This window comes from Manacus vitellinus, unplaced genomic scaffold (genome assembly GCF_001715985.3).
Source record: "Manacus vitellinus isolate BGI_N305 unplaced genomic scaffold, ASM171598v3 scaffold_16_pilon, whole genome shotgun sequence".
Lineage (NCBI taxonomy): Eukaryota > Metazoa > Chordata > Aves > Passeriformes > Pipridae > Manacus > Manacus vitellinus.
In genome coordinates, this window is record NW_021939189.1 from 6,287,517 (window position 1) to 6,311,920 (window position 24,404).

Here is a 24,404-nt window from a genome sequence, read left to right on the forward strand (position 1 = left end):
TCTCTGGCTATAGATCACTGGATAAAGATGGGATAATACAGGTACCACAGGGGACTGAGAAGAACTGCATGGGATCTATCCTTTGTCTGGGGTTGGGCAGGGAAATGAGCAAATGCCATAGTAATCACAGACAAGGCCATACAGATACAGCACCCAGATAGTGCAGGAGAGTCAAGTGAAAGACAGATTGTGACACTGAAGATAAATGCCTTCCTAGCTTTTTGAGTTCCCTTGATTTTATTCTGAAAGTCTGTTAAAAAGTGATTGGTGCTTGCCTGTCTCCCAAGGCAAAGCGTTTCTGAATGATAAGCCTTGAGAAGGTTCAGTCAGTGAAAGAGCTTTTCCCAATTTATTTCCTGCAGGCAAAAGTAGAAATAGGGGGAAGAGAAAGAAGAAAAATACTCCGGCTCCTCTACTCTCCCTACCCATGCACAGTATTTCTAACAATGATCCTCCAAGCAGGGACTTAAATGAGAATATCCAAAACACAGCCAGACTCTTCATACTGCTTAAGAGTGAGTCTCAAACAACTGAATGCTCACGGTATGTATGATACAGCCAACTCTGGGTCATCTTTCAAGGGGCACAACAAACCCCACAGTTATAGGGGTGCCCCTTCCAGATTGCCAACATGTCCTTCAAAAAACAGAAAAATATTTCCCCAACCTCACTTTGTGACCAGCAACCTTATTTTCTTTTTTAATAAACAGGCACATTAGAAGTTCCTATGGAGAATCCACACCTCTTCCACCTGTGCCTGAAACGTGGCTTGCAGCATTGGGTGTTAATTACATTTACACAGCACAACTGGGCCATGGTGCCACTGTACCAGCTGAGGGATTATGCACCCAGCAGGCATCCCATCCAGAACACCCACCTGAACTGGGCTGTGAGCATTTCCAGCCTACTCTGGCCACTGCTACTTACCCCAGCACAGCACTCCCAAATGCCAAAGGCAAAGCAATCCCGAGCTAAATATATCCCTCAACTGCTCTGCTGCAGCTCAGTAAAGCACACTGGGCTATGCTGAATGACAAGGATTTTCCAAAAGTGGGTTGGTTTTTTTCTCCACTACAAAGACACCGCATTGTGCTTTCATAAGCAAGCAAAAGGAGCAGTTCATTCATGGTGGGGAGAGCTGGCTCTCTCACTCTCTGATCTTTAAGCCAGAGGCCAAAAATGCTTGGGATGTTTAGTAGGGGAGAGAAAAAAAAAGAAGAAAAAAAAAGAAAAAGTCAGCAGAGAGACAAAAGGAGTCAAAACCTGTCTGCTTGATTAAGGAGCACCATTGATAATCTCCAAAGGCAGCATCCTTCCCCTTTCCTGCACAGAAAGGGGAGAACAATTGCGGTTCTCAGGGTTTGAAAGGGCCCATCTCTCCCTCCCCGGGAAGCAGTGGAGCATTTCCAGGCTCCAAGTCCCCCATAAGCAAGAGGATCCAGTCTGAGTCCTGGCAGCACCCAGCACCTCCTCACCTCACACAATGAGAGGAGCAGCAGCCTGGAGGTGCACACCTTCCTCAGGTGAGAGAGCAGGCAGGGTTAACTCCTGTGCCCTCTGCAATTCCAGCTCCTGCCACGTCCCCACTGGGCTGGAGTTCCTGTGGCAGCACAAAGGGGACTCTGCACACAGCTGCATCCCGCTGGCAAAGGACATGGAGATGCACGGAGGGGATGGAGTGTGCACACACAATTATGGTTTAAAGGAGTACAGAAAGAGTGGTTGGTTTTGTTCCCTTCACATCTGAAAACTTCCTTTAAAACCCCTCAAATTTAATCATGCAGTGTACATAGAAATTCAGGCCCAAAAACTTTGAAGAGAAACCTGAAGGTGCAGAAATTATTTTCTGGTTTCAGGTGACCTGCAGTTCAGAAAAAGTGAGTCTGATCTGGCCTGAGGGAATTATTCCAAGTGACTGTTAAAAGCTCTTTTTTAACCAAGAGATTTAAGGCTTATCATTAAGCCTCCGTTTTACAAACAGCACATGGCATTCAAAGCTCAACTGGTGACAGCTCTGCAGTGAAGCACAGAGATTCCTTCCCATGAAAGATTCCTACAATTAACATAGTAGCAATTCTATTAAGTCATCTATACTTAACAATAACACTTGCAAGAAACATAAATAATTACAACACAACTTTTTCCTACGGAGTCAGGTGTTGTGGAGTCAGTGGATTCTTGACATTGCAATATCCTTCTTCATAACCAGGGTAAAGGTTGGTGAGCAATGAAGTGTTCAGCATCCCACCCCATCCCTTCTGTGGAGCTTGGCAGACACATTCCACAGACACCCTGCCAAGACCAAACGGCAAGCCAGCACATCCAGCACAATACCAGAAGGGAATCTGAGACCACTGCTTCAAACTTTTTATTTTTTAACCCTTATTAGTCAAGGGCAGAAAATCACATGTAGTACAGCGTAGGTTATCTCAGACCACAGATAAATATAAAGCAAGCTGGAGATTGAAAATTATAATTTAGCAGCAGCACTGCACAAGCTGTGATTTAGTAAGAGCTACTGCATATTTGGAAAGACTTAGCAACATTTGGCTAATTGTATCCAAAAGACAGTACCTGCTCCAAGAAAAGGAGGCATTAACAGCTTGACAGACCTACAAAAGCTTTTCTGCAAGTCACTAAGGGCTTTTTTGCTTTCATTTCAATGCTCCTTTACAAGGTGTAAAGGTGGTCTTTAAACACACACCAGCACCTGTTGAAAGAGCATCTTCAGGGCATTTCAGCATGTCTTTCAATAAAAACACACCAGAAAGATTGATGTAAGACACCATGTCAGTAGAACAGCACATCCTTTGCTAGAAGGCTGCTTATACCTAATTATGGTGATCCAGGCCATCCCCTCCCCCAGTGCTGTGCTGTTTGTACTTTCCTTGAAGGAGACAAGATAAAACAGAAAAGAATCTTTCTCCACCCCTTATCACCCCCTTCCTGTGCTGGATTTCAGCTGGGGTAAGGGGAAATTGAGAAGCCTTTTCCATCTTCAGAACTCAACAGTCTAATTTAACAGTGCAATTCCTGCTGGGACTGTTGTGTGCAACATAAAACAAGATACCGCGGATATACACACCTCCAGGTTATGTATCAGGAGATGCAATTCCACCCAAAGTAGGTTTACTTCAGCTGTCTCAAGTTCAAAAGTAACCAGGCCATGGCATCAGAAGCTTCAGTTCAGTCCCTATGCTCCAGCTCACAGTCTCGGGGACTTCACCTCATGACTTGTTTGCATCTGCCACTGGCACCCTTGGCCTGGTCCTCAAAACTAGCACTAATAGGTCTGAATCAAGAGAAGTGCCAGTATAAAAATTCCTCAGAGACAGGTTTAGCAACTCAGAAACCTGCTAATCATATGAACAGCTTTCTGAGGTGTGAAACATGAAAAATATAGTAACTGGTTTACCCCTATACCGAATTGGAGAGGTTAAACATTGCTGCCTTCCTGTCCAACCCTCCGAGCCCTCTCAGAGCTAACAGGGAAAATGTTTTGTTGGTTTTTTTAAATGCAGAAATGAGTGTGGTTATTGTAGCCCAAGGTACAGCAGAAGGGATTGGTTTCTTGGAAATGCCACCCCTGAGCCATGGCAGAGCTCTGCTCCAGCTGGTGTAGGAAGTGGGGGAAGGTGCAGATAAGGGCAAGTGTTGCACTCAGAAGCAGGTGAAACACCAACCCGACAGAAAGTGTAACAGACTCTCATCTACAATCTGAGCCATGTCACTGTCCCCTGGCTGAAGGCACCGCTGGATTTGGGCAGGAGTGGCAGGAACACGCCTGCACACACGTGCTCTCAGCTACAGCAACGCCCCAGCCCAGCACATGCTGTGCCACACAGACACTTTGGCAGGGTTACAGAAGTACCCAGGTGAGCTCTTGATTCCTTTTTTTCCATTTTTATTCAGCAAAACTCATGCATTTAGAGAAAACATAAAAATTTGTTTAATTAGCTTAAGATGTTTAACTGAAAAAGAATGATCCAGAAGATAATGAATTCCAGCTAAATGTAGCCTTCTTGCAGTTGGTGAGCCCTTTTTATAGCTCTGTATATACTGTATCCATCCCTAGCAGCAATCGCAAAACAGGAAACAGAGAAGTTGAAAGCCTCAGGATTGTGCATGCATAATTAGATGAGACATTTTCTCCATGAGGGTAATGTGAAACAGAAGTAACAAAGCAAAACAAGAACAATCTCCTTTGTGCTGCACACAGATTACATCACGATTCATATGAATTCTTTGCACATTATTCCTTTTGTGTCCTGCACTGATCAAGGGTTTTCCCTTCTCAAAAAAGGCTACTGACAGTTTCATAAAGGGTTAAAGCTTGGGAAGGGGAAAAAATCCTCGCTAAAAAATCCAGCAGTGCAAATGAAACCGAAAGCCTGGGGACACGCACGATGGCCACAACAGCTAAAAAATAACCCATCAGCTGGATAAAAAGTTGAAACCCACAGTTAAGAGCATTTTAATAATTGCGTTTAATGCTTCTATTCATCTCAAAGAAAATCCATTGAAAAAAATACACGTGGAAAGCTAACAGTGAGTTTTAGTAATTTAAGGATACTGAAAAAAAACCGGACAACACAAACAAACAAACAAAAGAAGACATGCTCCAGGAATACTACGGTATTCTGCAATTCCTTTTGAAGTTAAAAAAAAAAGCACTAAAAATAGCTCTGCTCTTTATCAAGTCACTTCTCAAAATAGCCTGCACTATTAAAAAGAAAAAAAAAATTAAATGCAAGCCCACGCCCGGCAGATGAGAGGAAGCGGGGGGAGCCGCTCCCGGCGCAGTGATCCCGATCCCGCTGCCGCTCCCGCGGGAGCGCTGCGCGCGCAGCCCGCGCGCAGCCCAATGGCGGCTCGGCCGGCCCAGGGCGGCCTTTGAACCCCCGCACGGCTCCCGCGGCTCCGGCGCGTCCGTCAGTGCGGCACAAAGAACAGCCATTTTGTGACTCCGCTGCTCCCGCACCGCCGCGACAGCGCTGCAGCCCTCCCCGAGCGCTACCCGAACAACAAAGGGGTGCCCTCGGCTCCCAGCGTTAGCTGGGGACGGCAGTTTTTGCTGTTCATGTTCATTTCCCTGCTCTCCCCCCCGCGCCAAATGCTGTTTCGTATGTACAGACATCTCCATAAAATGGCTGCCACGTCAGGCAGGGTGTTGTGCTGTGCGAAGGCTGCACAGCCCTGCTCTGGGAGGCGGCTGCTGAGCAAACAAACGCCATTTCAGACCTCAGACCCCCAGCTCTCTGCTCAGAAAATGGGCTGACATTTACCCCACCACGACCGTTTTTTTCCAAAGAACAAGATGTTTTAATGCTAAATCAGCTCAGAGCTGGATACAGACACAAAGGCTTGTCCAGCCCTGCAGCTTCTGCAGCAGAAACCAGTCCCACGTGGGATATTGCAGAGGTGGGAAAGCAACTGCAACAGATGCAGGCCAAGGAAAGGAAAACAACAATGTATCCCCTGCCTGTTACTTGCTATCCCTCCAAAACCACTCCAAAACTCAGCTTCAGGGAGACTCCCGCCTGCCTCTGGCTCTGCAATTCCAGTGAGGGCTGTCCATGGATGTACCTTCACACAACCTGCCTCTCAGAAACACAGCACAGAAGACACTAGAAAAGACATCAGACTGTGTTCAATTATTTAATGCAAGCCCCAGGCACACAGGTGATGGTCAGCAGGAACTGCAGCAGACCCACAGCAACTTCAACCCCACGTGGGGAAAGTTGCATGAAATCCCTCAGCTCCAAGTTTGGGTTTACTGTCAGTGCACAAAGGGCGGTTGTTGCTGTTCCTCTGGAAAGGAAGCGAGTACACCCCTCAGCTTACAAACTGCAAAGAGTTAACACCATCTCCCACCCAAGAACAATCATCTGCCTTGGGACACTCCTCAGGTATTTGTTTGCTCAGCCAGGACTTTGCATTTCCTTAGGACTGGAAAGGTGGGAGTCAATTCCAGACATACCCCTCAGTTAGGACACTACAGTGGTGTACAGGAATTCTATTTTCTTCCACTTTAACACCCTTCTCTAGTCCTGCAGTTTTGCTTCTCCAGGTGAATGTCATCTGCCACATCCACCTCCTCACCACCCAGGCCTCCCACCAGGGACTCAGTGACAGGACTTCAACTTCCACAGATGCCAATCTGTCTCAGCAGCACGTGAAGTGCACACACCAGTGCATTTCTGGGTTACAGTACAGCAAAGTGGAGGCTTTACTTCCTAGAAATCATTTCCCCTACAACTTCAGGTCAACCTCAGGAAGTAAAGCCCATTTTATGACATTCAGCTGACTCACAGCTCAGAAATAAGCTCGACAGAGTTCACTTGCATATATCCTGTGTTCAATTGTTCCCACACTTCAGGTGAGTTGGTGTTACCCACAGCAAGTTTATCTTGAGAAAAAAAGATGTGAAGGGGGAGAAGGATAACCTCACACAACAGGTGTTACATGTAAATGGATCAATTATGATAAATAACCTTTCAATGAAAACCCCAAAAGCACTTCAGAAACTATGCAAATCCCACACCCCTAAGGACAAAACCCCAGAGGTCTTCTTCCTGTGGGACTACATGGCTCCCATTTCAGCTTCTATTCAGTATAATATTTCTAACACAAAAAAATACCTTTTGATTTCCTGAACAATTATGCCCGTTACTGCTGATAATTTGCACTTTAAAAAAAGCATAAAAACTTAGGTAAGCTGAATTATACGTTTTTTCAAAGTGTGAATTTTCACACAGTATTTTGTGTGCAGCATTTACAGTAAAGAAAGCACAGTCTTGAAAATCCGATGTATTTTTAAACTGCATTATTGGAAAAGCTCTGTATAGGTGCTACATATAATACTTCAACAATCCCTGAGGCTAATTCAGTTAATAATAATTTCAAATTAAACAGACTTACCCATATCCATTTTAGGACTTAAAATTTGACTGCAATTTTAATACACCCAGAATACCATTCAAGTTTATACTAAAACGTTAAAGTAATTTGATAATATATGTATTCCCACAGTATTTCAAGTTCGTGTGCATAAGGAAGGTTAAATCAAGACATCAGAAATACTATTCAAACACCTGAACATCACATAGAGCACATGTGATACAACAGACAGTTCAGAATTCTTTTTTATTGATGTTAGTTAAAAATGACTGAAGACAACACCAGAGAAAAAGAAACAGGCCATGATTCCATTAAAATTGACAAAATGCAAAACTCAAGAATATTTACAAACTAGAAACAAAAATGCATATAATTTCCAATTTTTGAAAGACCCGACCCTTAAAAAACAAAATGAGCGATTTGGTAATTGTGCATTCCCAGCAAACAAACATTTCCAGTATTTCAATGCTTTTCCCACATCAAGGTTAAGTTTATAAAAATCTGTAAAGAATCTCATTACTCGACAAAAGTAAATAAAAAGACTGAGCAAAAATACATTAAACAAAACAAGCAAAGCATTTGGTACCTCTTGTTAACAGTCCCAGTGTATATTTTATGATACAAAATGCCATCACCAGTGGGACAAAGTCTAGTTAAATTGTATAAAAATACTCTAAAATACCTCAACAGTATCAAAAGTTCTACAAGCTGAAATAAAATTTGAAGTAAGGGGTATCAGACAAACAGGCACTTTCCAGTTTATATTTTAAAATGAGCTTTTTTTCATTCATGTAACTTTTTCTTGTGTCTATTTACTATAATTTACTACTACACCAGGCTTCTGTATGGCCCTCAGTTAAAGTTTAGACTTCTGAGATTCTTCAAAGAAAAATTTGCCTTGTATGTAAAATGGTGCAATGCAGCAATGGCTAAACCGACAAGGTCATTTTTCACAGCACAAAAAACCTAAAAACTGAAATTCAAAAGCTGGAAAAACATCCTACAGAGGCAAGGGCTGCCCTGAATAAAGGTACAGTACCTTTTGCCTAGGACATAGGCCCTTAAGTCACAACACAACTTTCAGAAATTGCTACCAAAAAAAATTAGGGTGTGGCATGCTAACAATCTCAAGGTCATTCCTTAAAAAGGAAGCAAAATCAGTAAAATGTTTTCTATTAAGCACTGACAGTAACCCAAGGCTGTCAAAGTAAACAGGGTATTCACAGGTTTTACAAAAAAAAAAAAAAAAAGAAAGTTGATAGGTCATACCTCGATGCATTGCTGTGGACTGAACCCTCCTCTCCTTGGCTTTTGTCCTTATTTCTCATCATCTTTTTATTCTTAAAATATTAAGAGGGGGTCAGGGGTGTCTGTTTGCTTTGAAGTCCTGTGCCCAGGTATTTACTGTCAAAAGTTGAAAGAAAGGTAAGGTCCCAGTTCGTTTCACTGGCTTTCATTATCAGGAACAAAGTCCTGACGCTGCAATGATATTGTTATAACAATACACAACACTGATCAACACGGCAACACGGAGATTTAACACAAATAATCATTTTTACAAGAAAAATCCGAGAATAAACACAGTAGAGGAGCATCCTGCAAACTTTCCCAAAGTAACACTGGATGCAAATAATCTCTGTATCTTATTGCGTCATCCCAATACAGCAGAAATCGGTCGAAAATCAAAGTACACAAAACGGCAGATATCTAAAAATTATTATTATTAATTGCTCACCTACCTGATCCGTGCACCGCCGCCAGGACCAAGTCGATATTAGTTTCGGGTAGTGGAAAAACATTAGATCCAAAATACTTAAAATTATACGGATAAAATACAAATTTCAGAAAACGAAAAAAAAATATATATACTAATCCCAAAAATATGCTGCCGATAAAGCAAAAGAAGCAATAATTAGTACAAAAATGTCCGGGGGAAAAAGCTCATTAGGAGAGCGCACAAAAATGGAGGTACGCCATGGCTTCTAAGCTGGAAAAACAACGACCTGGGCTCTCTCCACGGCTTCTTCTTTCCAGCAAGGCACGAAAAGGGAGCCCTCAAAAGCTGCTTTTCTGCCCGAAAAAGGTCCACTCAGCCCCCGATTAGTGCCTAGGAGAGGCAAGGGGCTGTGGGGGCCCCCTGAGGCTGCCCGAAAGTTAGGGAAAGTTGCGTAAAGTGTTGGGGAAGGCACGGAGCTGAGCGCGCTCTCTCTAAGGCACAGCCGCCATCTAGAGCTCCTTCCCAGCTCTGAGCTCTGCCTTTGATTGACACTCTCTACATTTACCCCACAACTCAGGTGATGTACCATAGACCCACCCCTTCATTTCTACCAAAAAAAGAGAGAGCCTCCACCTAAAGGGTGCCTGCTACCCCACAGCCCTGACTCTTTCCAACTACCCCAGATCATGGGGCATCTTAACCCCATGTGGCTCAGGCACCCTTTGGAAACCAGAAAGAAATGGAATTTGTGCTTTTTGTTTAAAACATTTGCTAAATATTTCAGTGCCTGGGCTAAAATTACTTCCTCCCTGGACAGGAAGTGGTGCTATTACAAGCCATTTTGAAGGCATGGGAGTGGAGCTCACAGCCATGCAGGCACCAAACAGCCCACCCTGGGGGTCACCCCACCCAAGGGGGAGCATCCCCCCAGTTCAGTGGCACAATCCCCAGACAACAGCTCTTCCCTTCACCCCCCAACACTGGCACTGGCAGCGTGGGACAGGAGTATCACTCGCTCCCACTCCAGCCCAGTAGGGTCAATATTCCCCTCCAGCTCAACAGCGCCTCCCTAGTGGTTTTCCCCACCAACTCAAACGCAACAGGCACACCATTTCCATCTGCTCCACTAAGGCACTGCGGTCAAGTCAGTCCAAGCCCATTAAACCAGTTACTTTTAATGCACTCTCTTAACCCATTCATGGTCTGTAACAGATTTTAACATGACAAATTAATTTTAAAGCTGCACAACAGCCAAGCTGCAGAACTGGAAATCAATGGACATCTCCAACACAACCTCCTGGAATTGAGAGGATGTACCACTGAGGGAATGGAAGTGATCCAAGCAACCCCGACCACTTGATTCCAACCACCATTTGTCTTCCACGAGCAAAACCAACTCCTCGAAGCACAAGGACATCTTGAATATTCATAAGCATCGCAACAATACAGAGCCATCAGACACTGGGGGACCACTGGAGGGGAAAGGGGTAACGGGCTAGTCTGGGGTTCTATGGGGACATCCATGGCACAGCATCCCAACAATCCAAAACCATTGGCTTCGACCAGTAGAACCAACATAGTCCCCTTCAACTCCTCCACACACACCTGCCATTTGCATCCTCCAACCACCCATCCTCTTTCCACAAGGGGTTTCATTAGGAACACTCCATTGCCACAGTCCATTTTAAAGAATTCCACAATTATTTACATAAGACCCCTTGCACCTCAACTGCAAGAACCAAAAAACGACAATGCAAGACTATTCCAAGCAATTTTGGGTAACACTAAGGAAATCCACTCATCTGAATGGGGATCCCTTTAGGTTGGTCCCAGTATCCAATTCCACCACAAACCAAGACACAGCGAAACCAATCTGGAGCAAGTGTGTACCATCAAAACAGCTGGATGGGGCAGGCATGAGCAACTCAGCATGACAAAAATGGGTATTTGCAAAGAAGTCTGAGCAAGGGAAATGGCTAACACACAGTGAAGGAGGGTTTGTTTGGGTTTTCAAAGAGAACACCAAGGTTATCTCAGAACCAGGTGCGTCATCTTGGCCCTCCAGCACAAAACAAAGACAACTGTGAGTTTCAGGTAAAATACATAGAGAAAAGTGCCTACAGTTCAACTATTTGATCCACTAGAAAGCTGGAAGGAAACTGAGGTTTTTTGAAATTCATTTGCAAAGGTTAACATGTCATCTGTAGCAATATCAAAAACAACCCCATTCTTTCTCCCCAAACACATGGTACAGTATTGCCGTGCTAAGGCTACATGCAAGAGCAGGGAAGCAGGTTGGACACTTGCACAGAACAATTTTAAGACCAAAGAGACTGTTTAGGAAGTATGTTGTCAAGGAAATATGTTGAAAAGTTTCTGTACCCACAACCAAAACATACACAACCAAAGAACATACCTAAAAAAGTTACACAAAACATTCAAGTACTCCTTTATTGTCATATTTTCCCAGCCTTCAATTTGTATCAATTCCATCTTAAAATAACTCACAAAGTTCAGCAGCAGGGCCCTGACAATAGGCCAAGTACTGAAAACCCCTCATATTAAGCACCTGAATGAACAAGCCAGCAAATAAAAATTCATTGGAAGTCATGGCAAAGTGAGCATAATTTGCAAATGAAAACCACATTTGAAATCAAGTACAGCACAAAATTTTGCCTTGCCTTCAGTACTTAGTAGTTTAAGTATTCTCACTTTAATAGCAACCAAAAATGTAACCCACTTCAATATCAACATAATAAAAATATTCAGCCAGAAAGGACAAACACAAAGTGTGAAAGAAACCAAAACCTTTTATTAAAAGTCAGTTTAAAAATTACATTTTCTCCAAAGGGGTAGCAACAGATCTTCAACCAAATTAATTTGCCTGTTATGCAAACACAATCTGAAAGGAAAATTCTGCCACCCAGTCCTCAAACAGATCCATCATTGGATAGTCACTGATTAATTCAAGTGCAAAGTCCATTTTGATAGGATGATCACAACCCAGATCTTCTCTGGTTTAATAACACGAGTCCACGTTTTAACATCCTTTTCTTGGACAGACACATCACAGCACTCATGCATTAGTCCATTTCCTCAACCTCTCAATCACCAGTGGAACTGCCATCTTGGTGCCTCATTCGTAGACTCCTTTTGACACTCTTCATCTGATTGGATTCTTTATGGAAAATTAAAAGAAAAATGCTGTTGGAATACACATCATAGCTTTAAACTAAGACATTCAACTACTGTACCTTCAAGATAGTTCAAACATATAGCTGATGCTTCATTCCATATTACACATTCCATAATATCTGCTTTTATCAGGAACAATGTCAAACCATCAGTGAAAGAGTCAAAAATATAAAATTTAACCAAAACTATAAAAAAGGGAGAAACAATTGGAAGTTCAAGAAGCTTTGCATGCTCCATAAATTCCATTTGAAATTTCTTCAGTGTTAAACCACTAGAGACACCAATGGTGGGAAATCCAAGATATTTGCTCTTGCAACCATCTTCATTGCACTGACCCATCTCCTGAAGCTGACACTGCTTAGTAAAACACCAAGGCTCTTATAAGCCAAGATTTGTAACTACTGTCCACACTCCTTTCTTCAAAGACACAGATCCATCAAAAACAATGTAATAGGCATAAAAACGGGTTTCTTATAGACAGATGGTGACTGGAGAGAAGACATTCCACCATCTTAACCCAGTTTTCCAGCTCAGGAAAGACGTACAGTGCAACAGCAAATGCACTTACAAACAAATGGAATGGCTGGTTTAGTTACTGGTGGGAAAGGACATATCAGAAATCAGATGAAAATGGTAACAAGTTACACTAGCTGCCTTTAGCAAGGCTCCTCATCCATATTCCAACTTTACTCGTCACAGAACAGCAACCAAGCCCACAGATGAATGAGAAACCAAACCCAGCAAATGACATCCACAGGGGCAAATACAAACCCAATATCCCCATCTTTCCATCTTCCAAGAAATACAAGTTCGATTTACTTTAAGAAAAACCCTACTCCTCCTCCTCACATGCAAAACTCAAGAACAGGAAGTTACTAATTGTTAAGAACATCATTTTGAAACCAATGCCAACTGCAGAACGGACATGCAAAAATGGTTTCAAAATGTCTTCACGATTTTGAGTGTCTGCACTCCAACATCAATTTATTCTTTTGAATATGTGTAAGTTTAACCTCATTTTACTCTGAAAGTCAAATTCACTACTACCCTGTTCCCTGATAACCACGGGCTGACTCTGACAAGTGATGCAGAAATTACCCACTGCCCAGCAAAAACCAGTGGGGCCATCTAGTGGTCTCTGCCTTGGCATCCCAGTTTCCCCAGTCTCATCTCAAAATTACCAGTTACAGTGAAGCAAAGAGCACTGCAACCAGTGCAGCAAGCACCAGTCTGACTTTCACATGTGTCCTGTTTTCTGTTGCTCTATAGACTTCCTTGTTTAAAATACAATGGAAAACTACAGCACACAGAAGTGGAATATGGGATCTGGTAATTCCCTTTGCACTGTGAAACATGCGTAGCTCTAAGAGTATTCAGCCCCAGGATCTTCACGTTCTCAAAATGAACATTCACATTTACAGAAGTGCTTTGTTTCAAGCATTCAACTCATCCTGAGTCAAGACAGGTATTAAATATTTTGGAAGATTTTTTTCCCCACAATAAACTGAATGAACAGTTTTTGGGGTTGCTTTGGTTTTGGGCTTGGTTTTTTCTTTCCCCCACTGTTCTCATTAACCTAATTTCAAATCTATTTCGGTGTTTGAAGATGAATTAAAATTTTGCATGATTTTTAATGTTAATGCCTTGACCAAGGTATCAGAGCATGGAAAAAAAACAAAACACCACAAAGCTGTCCACTATTGTCACAATCAAACACTCAAAAGTACTAACATGAGTGCAGTGAAAACCCCATAAATAGGACCATTAAAATAATTTTAATATTTATATATTATTATATTTTTAATAAGCTTAACATAAGGAAATTTAATTACTGACATTAGCTTTCCCCACCTCTCAAAAAGGTAATTTAGTTACATATTAGTCACCCTTGAAAGGCTCTTTCCAGTTGGGTTGGCCTCTTCCTTAGACACTCATGAGATCTGCCAAAACCAATTTAAGGGCAAATTTCCCTACAGGTTCAACTACATTGGTTGTTACCAAAAACTTTGCAAGTAACCCCACAACTTTCATCTTAAACTCTTCTCTCAACCTTGTAAAGCAATTAGCAGTAAACAGATCTGATAATGTACTATAATTACGAACACGTTCTTGTTCTCAAAGTTATTCATACATCAAAAAGATGCCACAGGAATGGCCAAAATATTAATAGCAACCTCTACGCTTTTGAAATCTACATTTCGCTTAGAAGACTTCACAGTGGTTGTTTACTTATGAATTAAGGCACATTTTACTAACAAGTTTCAATGATGTTATAAAAACATCTTCCTCCACTAAGACACAGGCAGTGATCCTAACTTGAGGTAGGCACTGAAAAGCCCAATTTTTTTCTTAGATGTCACGAGTCTTTCATTCTTTCTGTAACATCAATTAGGCATCAGCCCATTTTTCAAGTTGCTGTTATCTACCAGTTCCTGGTTTGGTTTCCAAGCACAGTATTTTGGTCATGATAAAATCAGGGACCTGGGTAGTCATGTTATAATAACAAAGAGTACTGACACTCCCTGCCAAGGGAGAGAAATCATTCCCAACCTTGACTATAAGTTCAAGGCAACAATTGTGAAACAAAATTTACAAAGTTTTTTGTTGCAATTCTCTGTTGCTCTATTAAAAGACTACAGCAATGAAAGACAATGCCTTATGGCCAAACCCATGGCTTCAGCCACTTGAGGTCTATTGAAACCTCATGTTCCTCAGGTGTGAGACTGAAATCCAACACATACAACACCCATGCATAAGACACCAACACATTGACCAAGTTTTCCAGAGGGAAATCTGAGGCTTCCACTTAAAAACTGAGGTGACCTCCCCTGGAAACAGAATTCACTCCAACAGAAGGAGCTGAATGGACAGAATGAGGTTGTGAACAAACCAAACCTCAAAGTCTACGTTTCAAAGTTCATTAAAGCAAGGTTTTATTCTCAAAGACACATCCCTGGTAACTTTTACACTGGAGGAAAGAGCAGACGTGTCCTTTATGGACAGCAAAGTCCATAATGAGTTACTGTTAGAGACTGCACAGAACATAAGTGCTCTGGACAGCCCTAATTCTGCTTTTACCACCATTAGATGTTCTGTAAGCACAGCAGTAAAAGCACAACTCATGTAGGTTTGGGTATTTTTAGCTAAGGCTGTTTGCCAGGTTTCTCAGATTTAGAGAGTAATTCCCGGTAAGATGTGACTTTATTCACAGATGCACTCTTTTTTGGGTGTTATTTTGAAATAATAAACTTTACTGCATTAAGCAAAGTATGTCAACTTCAGTAAAGCTCCTGGTGTTTTCAAGTATTTTCCCTCTTCTCTTAAAAAAAATTGAAAATAAAAATCAGTGCTTCAACTAAACATTATCTGTGCTAACCAGAGAGGGCAATACTGGATCTTTCAAGATCCACACATTTGGATGCTTTTGCAATTGGTTTTTGAAGCAACTTCTTTTGTAGACAACTGTTTCCTGAAGGAAATCAAGGCTTTCACATTCACCCCCTTCCTTTAGGTAAGGATTATAAACCAGAAAAGGACGGAAAAATTACTCGGTGTGTAACTGAAAGGCCAAAGTCCTACTCAAGAAACCAGATGTGACAACAGCTAATTTACAACCCAATGAGAAAACAAACAAAAATGCACATAGAAAGATTTAGGAGTCATATGAAGATTAATATAAAAATGGAACATGAGTCACATGTTTTAGAAATTCTAGCAGATGACTGGGGGCTAGAAAGGCGTCAGTGGATAGCATAGGAAGAGTTTTGAGGAATAGCTGGAAGGAGACACATGGCAAGAAATATGCTGTTCTACACAGACCTGCAGTGGGAAAAACAGTTTAAGACTTCTGAAGGAACAAAGCAATAAAACTTACAGAGCCCAGGAGTAGAAGAGATTAAATACTTGCCAAAAAGCATCAAAACTAAGCTTAGGTACATGCATTAAAAATTGAATTCCTCCAATTCATGAATTCCACTTTTTTGCTTCAGGACTGAACTCAGTGATAAAACTGGTCCAAAATGCAATAGACCCAGAAGCAGCACAAGGTCACACTAACATGGCCTAGCAAGGTTTGCACCTTACCCCTACATACTCCTTTTCCCTTCTACTAGAGCTCTACATCAGTCTCCACATCGTGGGAGTGGATGAGAAAAAAGCATGGGACTTTGGAGCAGCTGCTGTTCAGCACCTGAGGCCACATAGATGGCAGTGGCTGCTGGAGGGCACAGCCATGGGACAGCTGAAAATCACTGTCACCTATCCACTAAAATAAGAGGATTTGCATCTCGGAACATCTTCCCAAGCTGCGTGCAGCCTAAGGAAGGCCTGGCTCAATCACGTATCGTGTCAGACTGAAAGAACAGGCTCTAAGAAACTGCTTCTTTTAAAGAAATGCATATGTTCCAAAGCACAGTGCTACAGGAATATAGCTTCCCACAAAAAAAGTTAATCCATGTACACAAAATGCAAGGGATGCCCTAATTAAAAATGCAGAATCGAGGCGTTTTTGAATTTTAAGCAGCCAGAAAGACAAAAGGACCTGTGTCTTTCCACAGGCAACTCCCAAGAAAGTCGCAAAATGTGCCAAGGACAACAAAAGGTCAAGACCAAATTCCTTTTAGTTAAGGAAACTGGAAAAGATTCTGTTCCCATATTCATCCAGTATAGAACTGAATTAATTTTTCTACTCAAGCCTGCCAATTTTGTGTTTTGACTATATGAGGAATGATTTGAAGTCTATCAGCTAGCAGTTTAATTTAAAAAAAAAAAAACAAAACCAAAAAACCAGAAAACTGTATTGGCATTACATATCATTTTACACAAAGCCAGACCTTTGTGAATGAAAAACAGCAAGAGAACAACTGTAGAACAGGAGACAGTTACTGTCTGTTCAAAGACTCTCACTGATCCTGACAAAAGCGTAAGGACAAAACAAGATGCATGTGAGGCAAGTTCTTCCTGCTGTACTTTCCACACCATTTGTTACCCAAATCGTGTAGTGCCTCTCTAGAGACTCATCTGTGCACCAACCCTTCTGAACCAGCAAACCTACAATAGAAAAGCTCTCAACAAAACATGGAGTCAAATCACAGGAGACCAAAGAACTCCAGCCAGATGTGAAGGCTGTTCTGCAGTGAGACAGGGGGAGAGGACCATCCAAGTATTGCCCATTTCCCAGAGCTCAGCAGGAATGATCCCAGGATCTTTTTGAAACACACGTGTGCACACGGCCACCCACAAACGACCTTCAGAATGGATTCAACCAAAAGCTTCAGCCAGTTAAACATTATAGCCTTGTCTGGTTGACTGGGTTTTTTTAAAAAGCTAAAAAGTAAATGTTATTAGGAATAACAACTTACCAGTACTTCAACCAAGAGCAGCTATTTTGCTTACAGTGAGCAAATCAATTCCTCCACACATCTGTAGGGAAAATGGGATATTAAAACACTTGAATTAAAATTAAAAATAATAAAAAAAATCCTAAGGACCAAGCATTAACCTATGAGTATTAAACAAGTCCTATCCCCAAATGAAAAAAAAAACCCAAGCATTACAGATCACAGGATATGCTACAAAAGACATTTTATAAAAAACTTTGAAGTATCACTAGGGAATGTGTTATCAAAGAACCTGTGCAAAACACCCAAGAAATTCAGGTCCAGTCCTGTACGCAAATCCCTTGAGAAATTACCACAAAAACCCTCTTTTTTATTCAGGTAGGCATCAAGTGGAAATGAACTTTAGCAAACTGACTTGCCCTTTTACTAAGAAGTAGTATCAGCTGGATGAAGGAGAAAAAACGTAACACATTTATATGGAACCACTTATCTACTCTGTATCTCTAAATTATCCCTGTATGGGCAAAGTCCGAACGTGAAACCCTGATTTTGAAAATGCTTACTGGCAATCTACATCAGTAAAACTTTAATCACAGACATCTTAAACAAAGGTTATAAGATTAAACTAAGACCTAAAACTCTGAAACAACTCATGAACTTCCTTTTTACTGTAAATTTGGACCGTGTGAAATTTGCCATAAAAGTTATCCTCCTGACATGTAGGAGCAAACTGCTTCTCTTCTGATCTCTCAGAATCTACTTATATTAAAACATAGCCTCAAATACATAAAAATTAATGACCCTATCTAGTGACAGCACACTGTGCAATCCTTTAAATTCTTCTCTTCCATTGGTATCTACTCAGATGCACAGAAAGAAAGCTGTGATGAACAGAACTGTCATTTCTTTGTTGATGTAATTTATTTGAAATTATTATGGAAAAAGATCCCTTTAAAAAGGGGAAATGGTAAAAAATTATATTAGTAAACTGGCATAAACATGTAGAATATACAAATGGAATGTTACATTTAAAGGTTTAAAACATGTTTAAATGTGCTCCAGCAGCTGCTATTAAATAGAAGCACAGAACTTCTGCAAAGTGCCCATCCACCATTTTAGAAGAAACACAACATGGTTGCTGAACTCTGATCATCCAAGAGGCCTCCACCAGTCATTCAAAGCATGAAAAGTGAACCAGGCAAATACATTCATTTAGGCCCTTTAAATCTCCTTCTGCCCTATATGTAACATTTCCGTCAAAAAAGCCACTTAAAAGCTACAATCTGATATATGAAGACAGGTACAGTTAAAGATTGCAAGATTTTCAATTTACAGCTCTCAACTGTCTTTAATAACTCACAGCACAGCTACACATTCATCACCTGCATTCAAGTTGGTTCCTCTTTAGAGTGAGCACACAGCTACGGTAGTTTCACAGAAACTTTAATGAGGATATTTAATATGACCTTCTGTCACCACAGAGCAGCTTCTTCTAATGACAAAGACTCGACTGAGTTGTGTTCTGACCTCAGCACCATTTTGCAAAAGCAATCTAATGTTTGCCAGAATGGTACCACTCAGCAGTAGTGACACTTCTCTACTTGCAAGTGAACAGGTGAACCAAAAAATGAGTTTTGTAAAAACACCACCAAGATGTTGATAACACATTACATTTCATTCACACAAGTTATTTTTCCACTACTACAAAATATACCACTGTATTTTTGAGTTTTCCAATGTTAACATCCAAAAAACAATCATTACCAAACTACAGAATTAATCACAAAAGCTGGAGTTTATGCCCAGAGCCACAAATCATAGAGCTTGGAAATACAAGTCTTGGTTGAAAAAGAATTAACTTTTCAGGTTAACATCTATATTTCCTATATTTAATAAACATCAAAGTCTTTTAATGAGACTACTTGAAGTAATTATTGTAGCCCATGTGATTAAAAAAATTCCACCTCTCTCTAAAAATAAATATGAAATTACTTTTTTTAGGTAGTCTAATAGCTGTGGCTTATATTTATTTTAAAATTACAGATGCTGTAAGTACAGCACAGCCTCCAGCACACAGAACACACCCTGAATCAAAGGTCCATGGCTCCTTCACACCAAGACTGGCAGTGCTGGCTCCAACCATCAGGACAGTATATCTCCTTTTAGAGCAAAAGTGAGGTCAGACACCCAAAAGCTATTACCTGATATCAGATTCTCTCTTGGGATTACTTAGTCTTTTGGCAAAGATTACGTGTATCACCATACCAATGCTCTTCTATATAAGATGTCAAAGCTACAAAAAGCAATTCTATAAGAATACTTAACATGGCTTCATATTCCCAGAGAAACAGCTTCCTCTACTGAAAAGGTTATTGGGACTCAACCAGAGAGGTTCTCCTGACTCTCTCAACCCTCAGGAGCAGCTGCAGGGTAGCCATAAAGATAAAACTTCCCTCAAGTCTCAGTAGTGTGCATCTAACCTACTGAGGTCTACTTAACGTAGAGATCAAGCTGTCATGTGCTAGATAAACACATATTGCTCTTACAAGAAAAGGCAGCTCCAAAGAGCTCAGAAAAGTAACACGAGACAGGTAGAACTGCCTTTATTGTAATACCTATTCGGCACAAACAGCATCAGGACAACATAGGAAAGGTGCAGACTGAAGATCTGATTAAGACTGAAGTGCTCAGTTTCATATTTATCGTGGAACATGCAGGTCAGCCAAGATCTGCTCCTGACACTGCGGGTTTTAATTTTAATATTTAATTTCGCTATTTTTTGAAGAGCAGGTCAGTTAAAAGTTGCACCTTTAGACATTTCAGGATATAACATTAGGAACACGTCTTGGGTCTGACAGGCTCCGTCCCCTCATCATCATCAGACTGGTCTTTTGTAACAGACTGTGCAATATCTGTGATTTTGACCCTCTAAACTGAAAATACACATGGGATTTCAGATATGCTCTGTTTTTCTTAAGGTACGTGATCACTTCTAAACACAAACTCTTAGTTCTCACAGATCCCATCAGACAGTTACACAACAAAGTTCTAGAACATACTGACACATACATTTGCACATTAGCCGTGTTTGCTGCAGGACATCCATGATGATGGACATGTCCATTATCTGTAAATATTATTTGAATTCTGCCTTGCACATCAGCAGTGACTCACTGCAGATAAAGGTTTAGTACAACCTGGAGAGATATTTTTATAAAGCTTTGCAAAACTGGCCCATGATTTTTTACATGAACAGGCTGAAGGCTTCATCCAAGCCAAAGAAAAGTTGCACTCAGGTAGGGGTTCACAACTATATTCTTTAATTATCATGATCAATTATGTAATTTTAAAAAGCAAATTATCAAGAGTATTTTTGGGATTCCTGATACAGGTGTCTTCACGAAGACGCCTTATACTTTGAGGTCTTGAGTACGCACTGAGGTACCTGAGCATGGGAAGCTGCAAAAAGGAACCAGTTAAGAGAGGCAAACAAGCTCTCCAACTTTTAATTACACAGTGGTGAAAGCCTGCCTCAATGAAACGTGTTACTCTGACTCTAAATGCAGAATTTTAAAGTGTAAAAACAAATAATAAACATTAGAAAGCTGATTTGTTTATACTGCAAGGAAGAGAGCAAGATACCTCGTAATGCTTTAGGTTTTTAGAGTCAAATTTACACCAAAAAGAGAATTGCTAAGTTTATTGTATAAACAATTTATTGGAAAGGAAAAGCTTATGACTGTCCCTAGCTAATAAACGAATACCTTCAACTAAGGAAAAACATTTCTGAAGTGTGGTTAGACAATGTCCTTAGGAGATGGCAATTCTTAGAGCACAGCCTGGCTTTACTACGTGTCCACATGGTCACTGCAGGTTGTTAAAGTTGTATGTGAGCGACCATAAAAAAATCTTCGAAGGTGCAGGAGACACGAACACTGCTGTAGTCAGTACTTACTAACAGTTTTCAAATGCACTAAGCTTGAAAGAAAATAAATTCAACAAGGTAAAACACTGGAGCTTAAACATTTAATGTTTATTTCAAAAAAAATTATTTCCAGTATAAATTTTTTTTAAAAAAGACGCAAGACAAACAAAAAGCCACAACACAGTATAACATACCTGGCAGGAACAGTACAGAATTTTGCTCAAGGTCTTTTACCCAACCAGTCATCTGAATCTTTGGAAGAACAATATCCAGTGAGAGCCTTTAAAGAAAAAAAAGAAAAAACAAAACCAAGTTTGTCTGAAAACAAGGTACACACAGATCTTACCTACAGTCCTGATGTTCTTGACTGACAAACTTTCTGCAAACACGTACGGTGTCTTTCAATTAATAAAAGTGTTACCTACAGTATAATAACTATATTCTATCCTTGCCAAGCATTAACCTTTGTGTTCCCAAAAACAAGAAACAGGCCCCAAAAATCTCCTCCACAAGTACTTGAAGTCTCGTGGTACTGCTGTTACTGCTGTCAAATATGAGTTCTACAATATCCCCAACCACTAATGCTACAAACTCATTAAGTACAAAATACAATCAAAGTTTAATGCAGGTTCTCACTGGTGAAATAGGACATTTAATGAAATGGATTTATATGAAAATACTGTCCTTTTCCAAGGAAATACAAGGCATATATATGTATATACACAGATTATACAAATAACAATCCACTTAACAAATAACCTTGGTAAACTAAAATTTATAAAGAAGTAGCAAATAAACATGACATTATTTGAAGACAGTCTACCTGTACCTGCAAAAAAAAAGGTAGCTTTCTAAAAGTCCAGATACTTTACAAAATGTATCCCCTCCATGTAAAAAATCAGATTTTTTTCTTCCCATCTGCACAGTAGCAAAAAGACAAATTTCAAGATAAAAAAAATAAGGAAATGAACATACTACTACAAGTTATAGCCACTCTTACCTGAGAAAATAAGTCATGAACCATTCCTCTGAAGTCAGTCAAAAAATAAGATATTGTTCATGGCATTCTACCTGGAAAAAAAAAAGTATGGAAATTTTCAGCATTTTGCTTTAGAAAAGCAGAACAAGTCACATGCCTGAAGTGTATTGATCTTTAGGTAATTATTAAGTCAAGAAAAACTTATGATAGCAGTAACTGTATCTTTAGAACTCAACTCTAAAAATAAAAGTACATTCTTGGCTGAAGAAAAACACACTGGAGATGAGTGTGACTGACATACAATACACATGATCTGTGTTTTTCATGAATAACTGCGATCTGCTCTTCTGTCTTCCATTACTTTAATTTTGAAAGACTTAGAGATCAAATACAAATTTAAGATTTTTTACTGAGTAACTTATCACCCAATACTTCTCACCCCTTGTACTTTTTTTCACATTAAAGTCTTTAGAAGTAGGCTATGCAAAATTAAATAAAACCTTTAGTGATAGCAAAGTTATTTCAAAATGGCTTCTGTCATCAGCTTCTCTGAATTTTAAGACCTGACTTGCTTGATCTCCCCAAAAAACGCATCTTTTTTGCCCTTCAGAATACAGTTTTAAAGCCTTCAGCTTCTTTAACCTTTAATCAGATCCCAAACCATGGTCTTTAACACAAGGAACACTATATTTGCACTACCTCTAGCCAACTTTTCTTGCCTTTTGTTAAGGCAAAAATGTTATTTTATTTTACAGCAGTTATATTTATCATCACCACTACTTCATACTTAAGAAGAAGTCTGGAATCATTCGGTAAAGACACAGTTTTAAAAAATGTTCATTGCTAAATCAAAAGGTATCCAAATATAAATTCTAATTCCTATACCTTAAATATAAAAAAGCAGAACTGTTCAACAAAACACATTACGAATTAGGAGGAATTTATTTTCTGAGGCAATTAGCTGTTATTTTATTTTCAGTTGCTAAAAGAAACCAGTCAAAGCTATTTAAAAAAAAATCCCCTAACATATTTAAGAAAAGAGAAATCCAGCAGACACCCACCTAAAGCTAGAACTTTCTTTAGGGCAAAGTGTGTAATGCCAGAACCTGTTCTATACTGCAGAACTGTTGTTGGGGTTATAAAACCACCACAATCTAAATCTAAAATAAAGACACTGAACACTTTGCAGAAAGGTGAAGAAGTCCAGCGGCTGCTAAAACCTGTATTTCTATTTCCAAAAAAAGGGCAAACTTGTATTGTTGCAATGACGGATCCACATTTGCAGAGGAAGTACCGAAAAATGTAGATTTACCTCCAACTGCAATGATTAAAACCTGCGCGGAGTTTTATAACCTTGCTCAAGTGTACACCATAGAAATCCAACAAACATGGCTATACACAACCTCCAATTAAAACTAAAGTTCTTAATATTTACCTCTTGCTCTACCACAGCGACTTTTTAAATATTCAGAATTACAATTTTGCCCTTAAATTGGGAATTGCTGAATGCGAGCCAACGCATAACAAACGTCAGGCATTCCATTTAAACTTGCATTTTTAGAAAGTCTTGCAATACCAAAAACTTCTAAAATTATTAAGCACCGAAAAGACGATAAAAAACGCTTCGTAAAGAGAATGACTGTGAGGTCTCTGAAAAACGCATAAACTGAACACAAAAAACAAACCTGACACCCAAGAAACGTTTTTAAAAGCTTTCCATGTAACATACAAACTCATCCGTTTCCTCATCATGTAATTCATATTTAAGTAACTACCTTTTCTTCTCGTAGCGTCGTCTAAATCACAACCGTAGTATTTTGCCAACTTTAAACTGTAGACTTGGCATGACTGAGCTTTGTTTTTTTCAAGCTTCTAAGTTTCTGCATTACCGTTTTAATTGCAAAATCAAATTGCACGTAATTTTTAAGAGTTTTCTTTAAAGTTCTGCACCTGAACTGCTGTTTTTCAAGTGAAGTCAATTCTTCTCTATTGTTTCAGCCAAGTACTAATCTGTCTCATCCGCAGCCTGTTTTTTTTCTTTACTGGTTTACAAAGAGTTAAAAGCCAACACCCCACCAAAAAAAAAAAAAAAAAAAAACAAAACCACCACACCAAGTTTTATTTTTAAGAGAAAAGGACATGGCGTCTTTGTTCTCACCAACTACGAAAACATATCCCCATCCGAGCAGCGACGGCAACAAACGCTCTTTACACCGACACGGGGCTAAACATTTAAGTGATGATGTCGTACAGCCTTCACCTCTCCCCCCTCCCTCCTCTGCTGCATTGGAGTTCCAGGCTGGTTTGCAGATGCCCCCCTCGTCCGCCGCGCTGGGGGAGCCGCTCTGC

At 40.2% G+C, this 24,404-nt stretch overlaps 1 protein-coding gene across 6 annotated transcripts in view; it reads right to left on the reverse strand.

Annotated features, from left to right (window-relative positions):
- CHD2 (chromodomain helicase DNA binding protein 2) overlaps positions 1 to 24,404 on the reverse strand; it is an 88,073-nt gene that overhangs the window by 44,891 nt on the left and 18,778 nt on the right. For 2 of the 6 annotated variants that reach the window (XM_018069664.3, XM_018069665.3), the window contains exons 3-7: positions 22,077 to 22,147; positions 21,271 to 21,356; positions 17,173 to 17,233; positions 8,640 to 11,795; positions 8,170 to 8,304 (exon numbers count right to left, since the gene is read on the reverse strand). In XM_018069664.3, the coding sequence (XP_017925153.1) occupies positions 8,170 to 8,231 (62 nt within the window). In that variant the 5' untranslated portion in view covers positions 8,232 to 8,304; positions 8,640 to 11,795; positions 17,173 to 17,233; positions 21,271 to 21,356; positions 22,077 to 22,147. Of the gene's footprint in view, positions 1 to 8,169; positions 8,305 to 8,635; positions 11,796 to 17,172; positions 17,234 to 21,270; positions 21,357 to 22,076; positions 22,148 to 23,830; positions 24,160 to 24,213; positions 24,377 to 24,404 lie in introns of those variants that run through there. The other 4 variants (XM_018069662.3, XM_018069663.3, XM_018069666.3 and 1 more) reach the window with 4 other exon arrangements.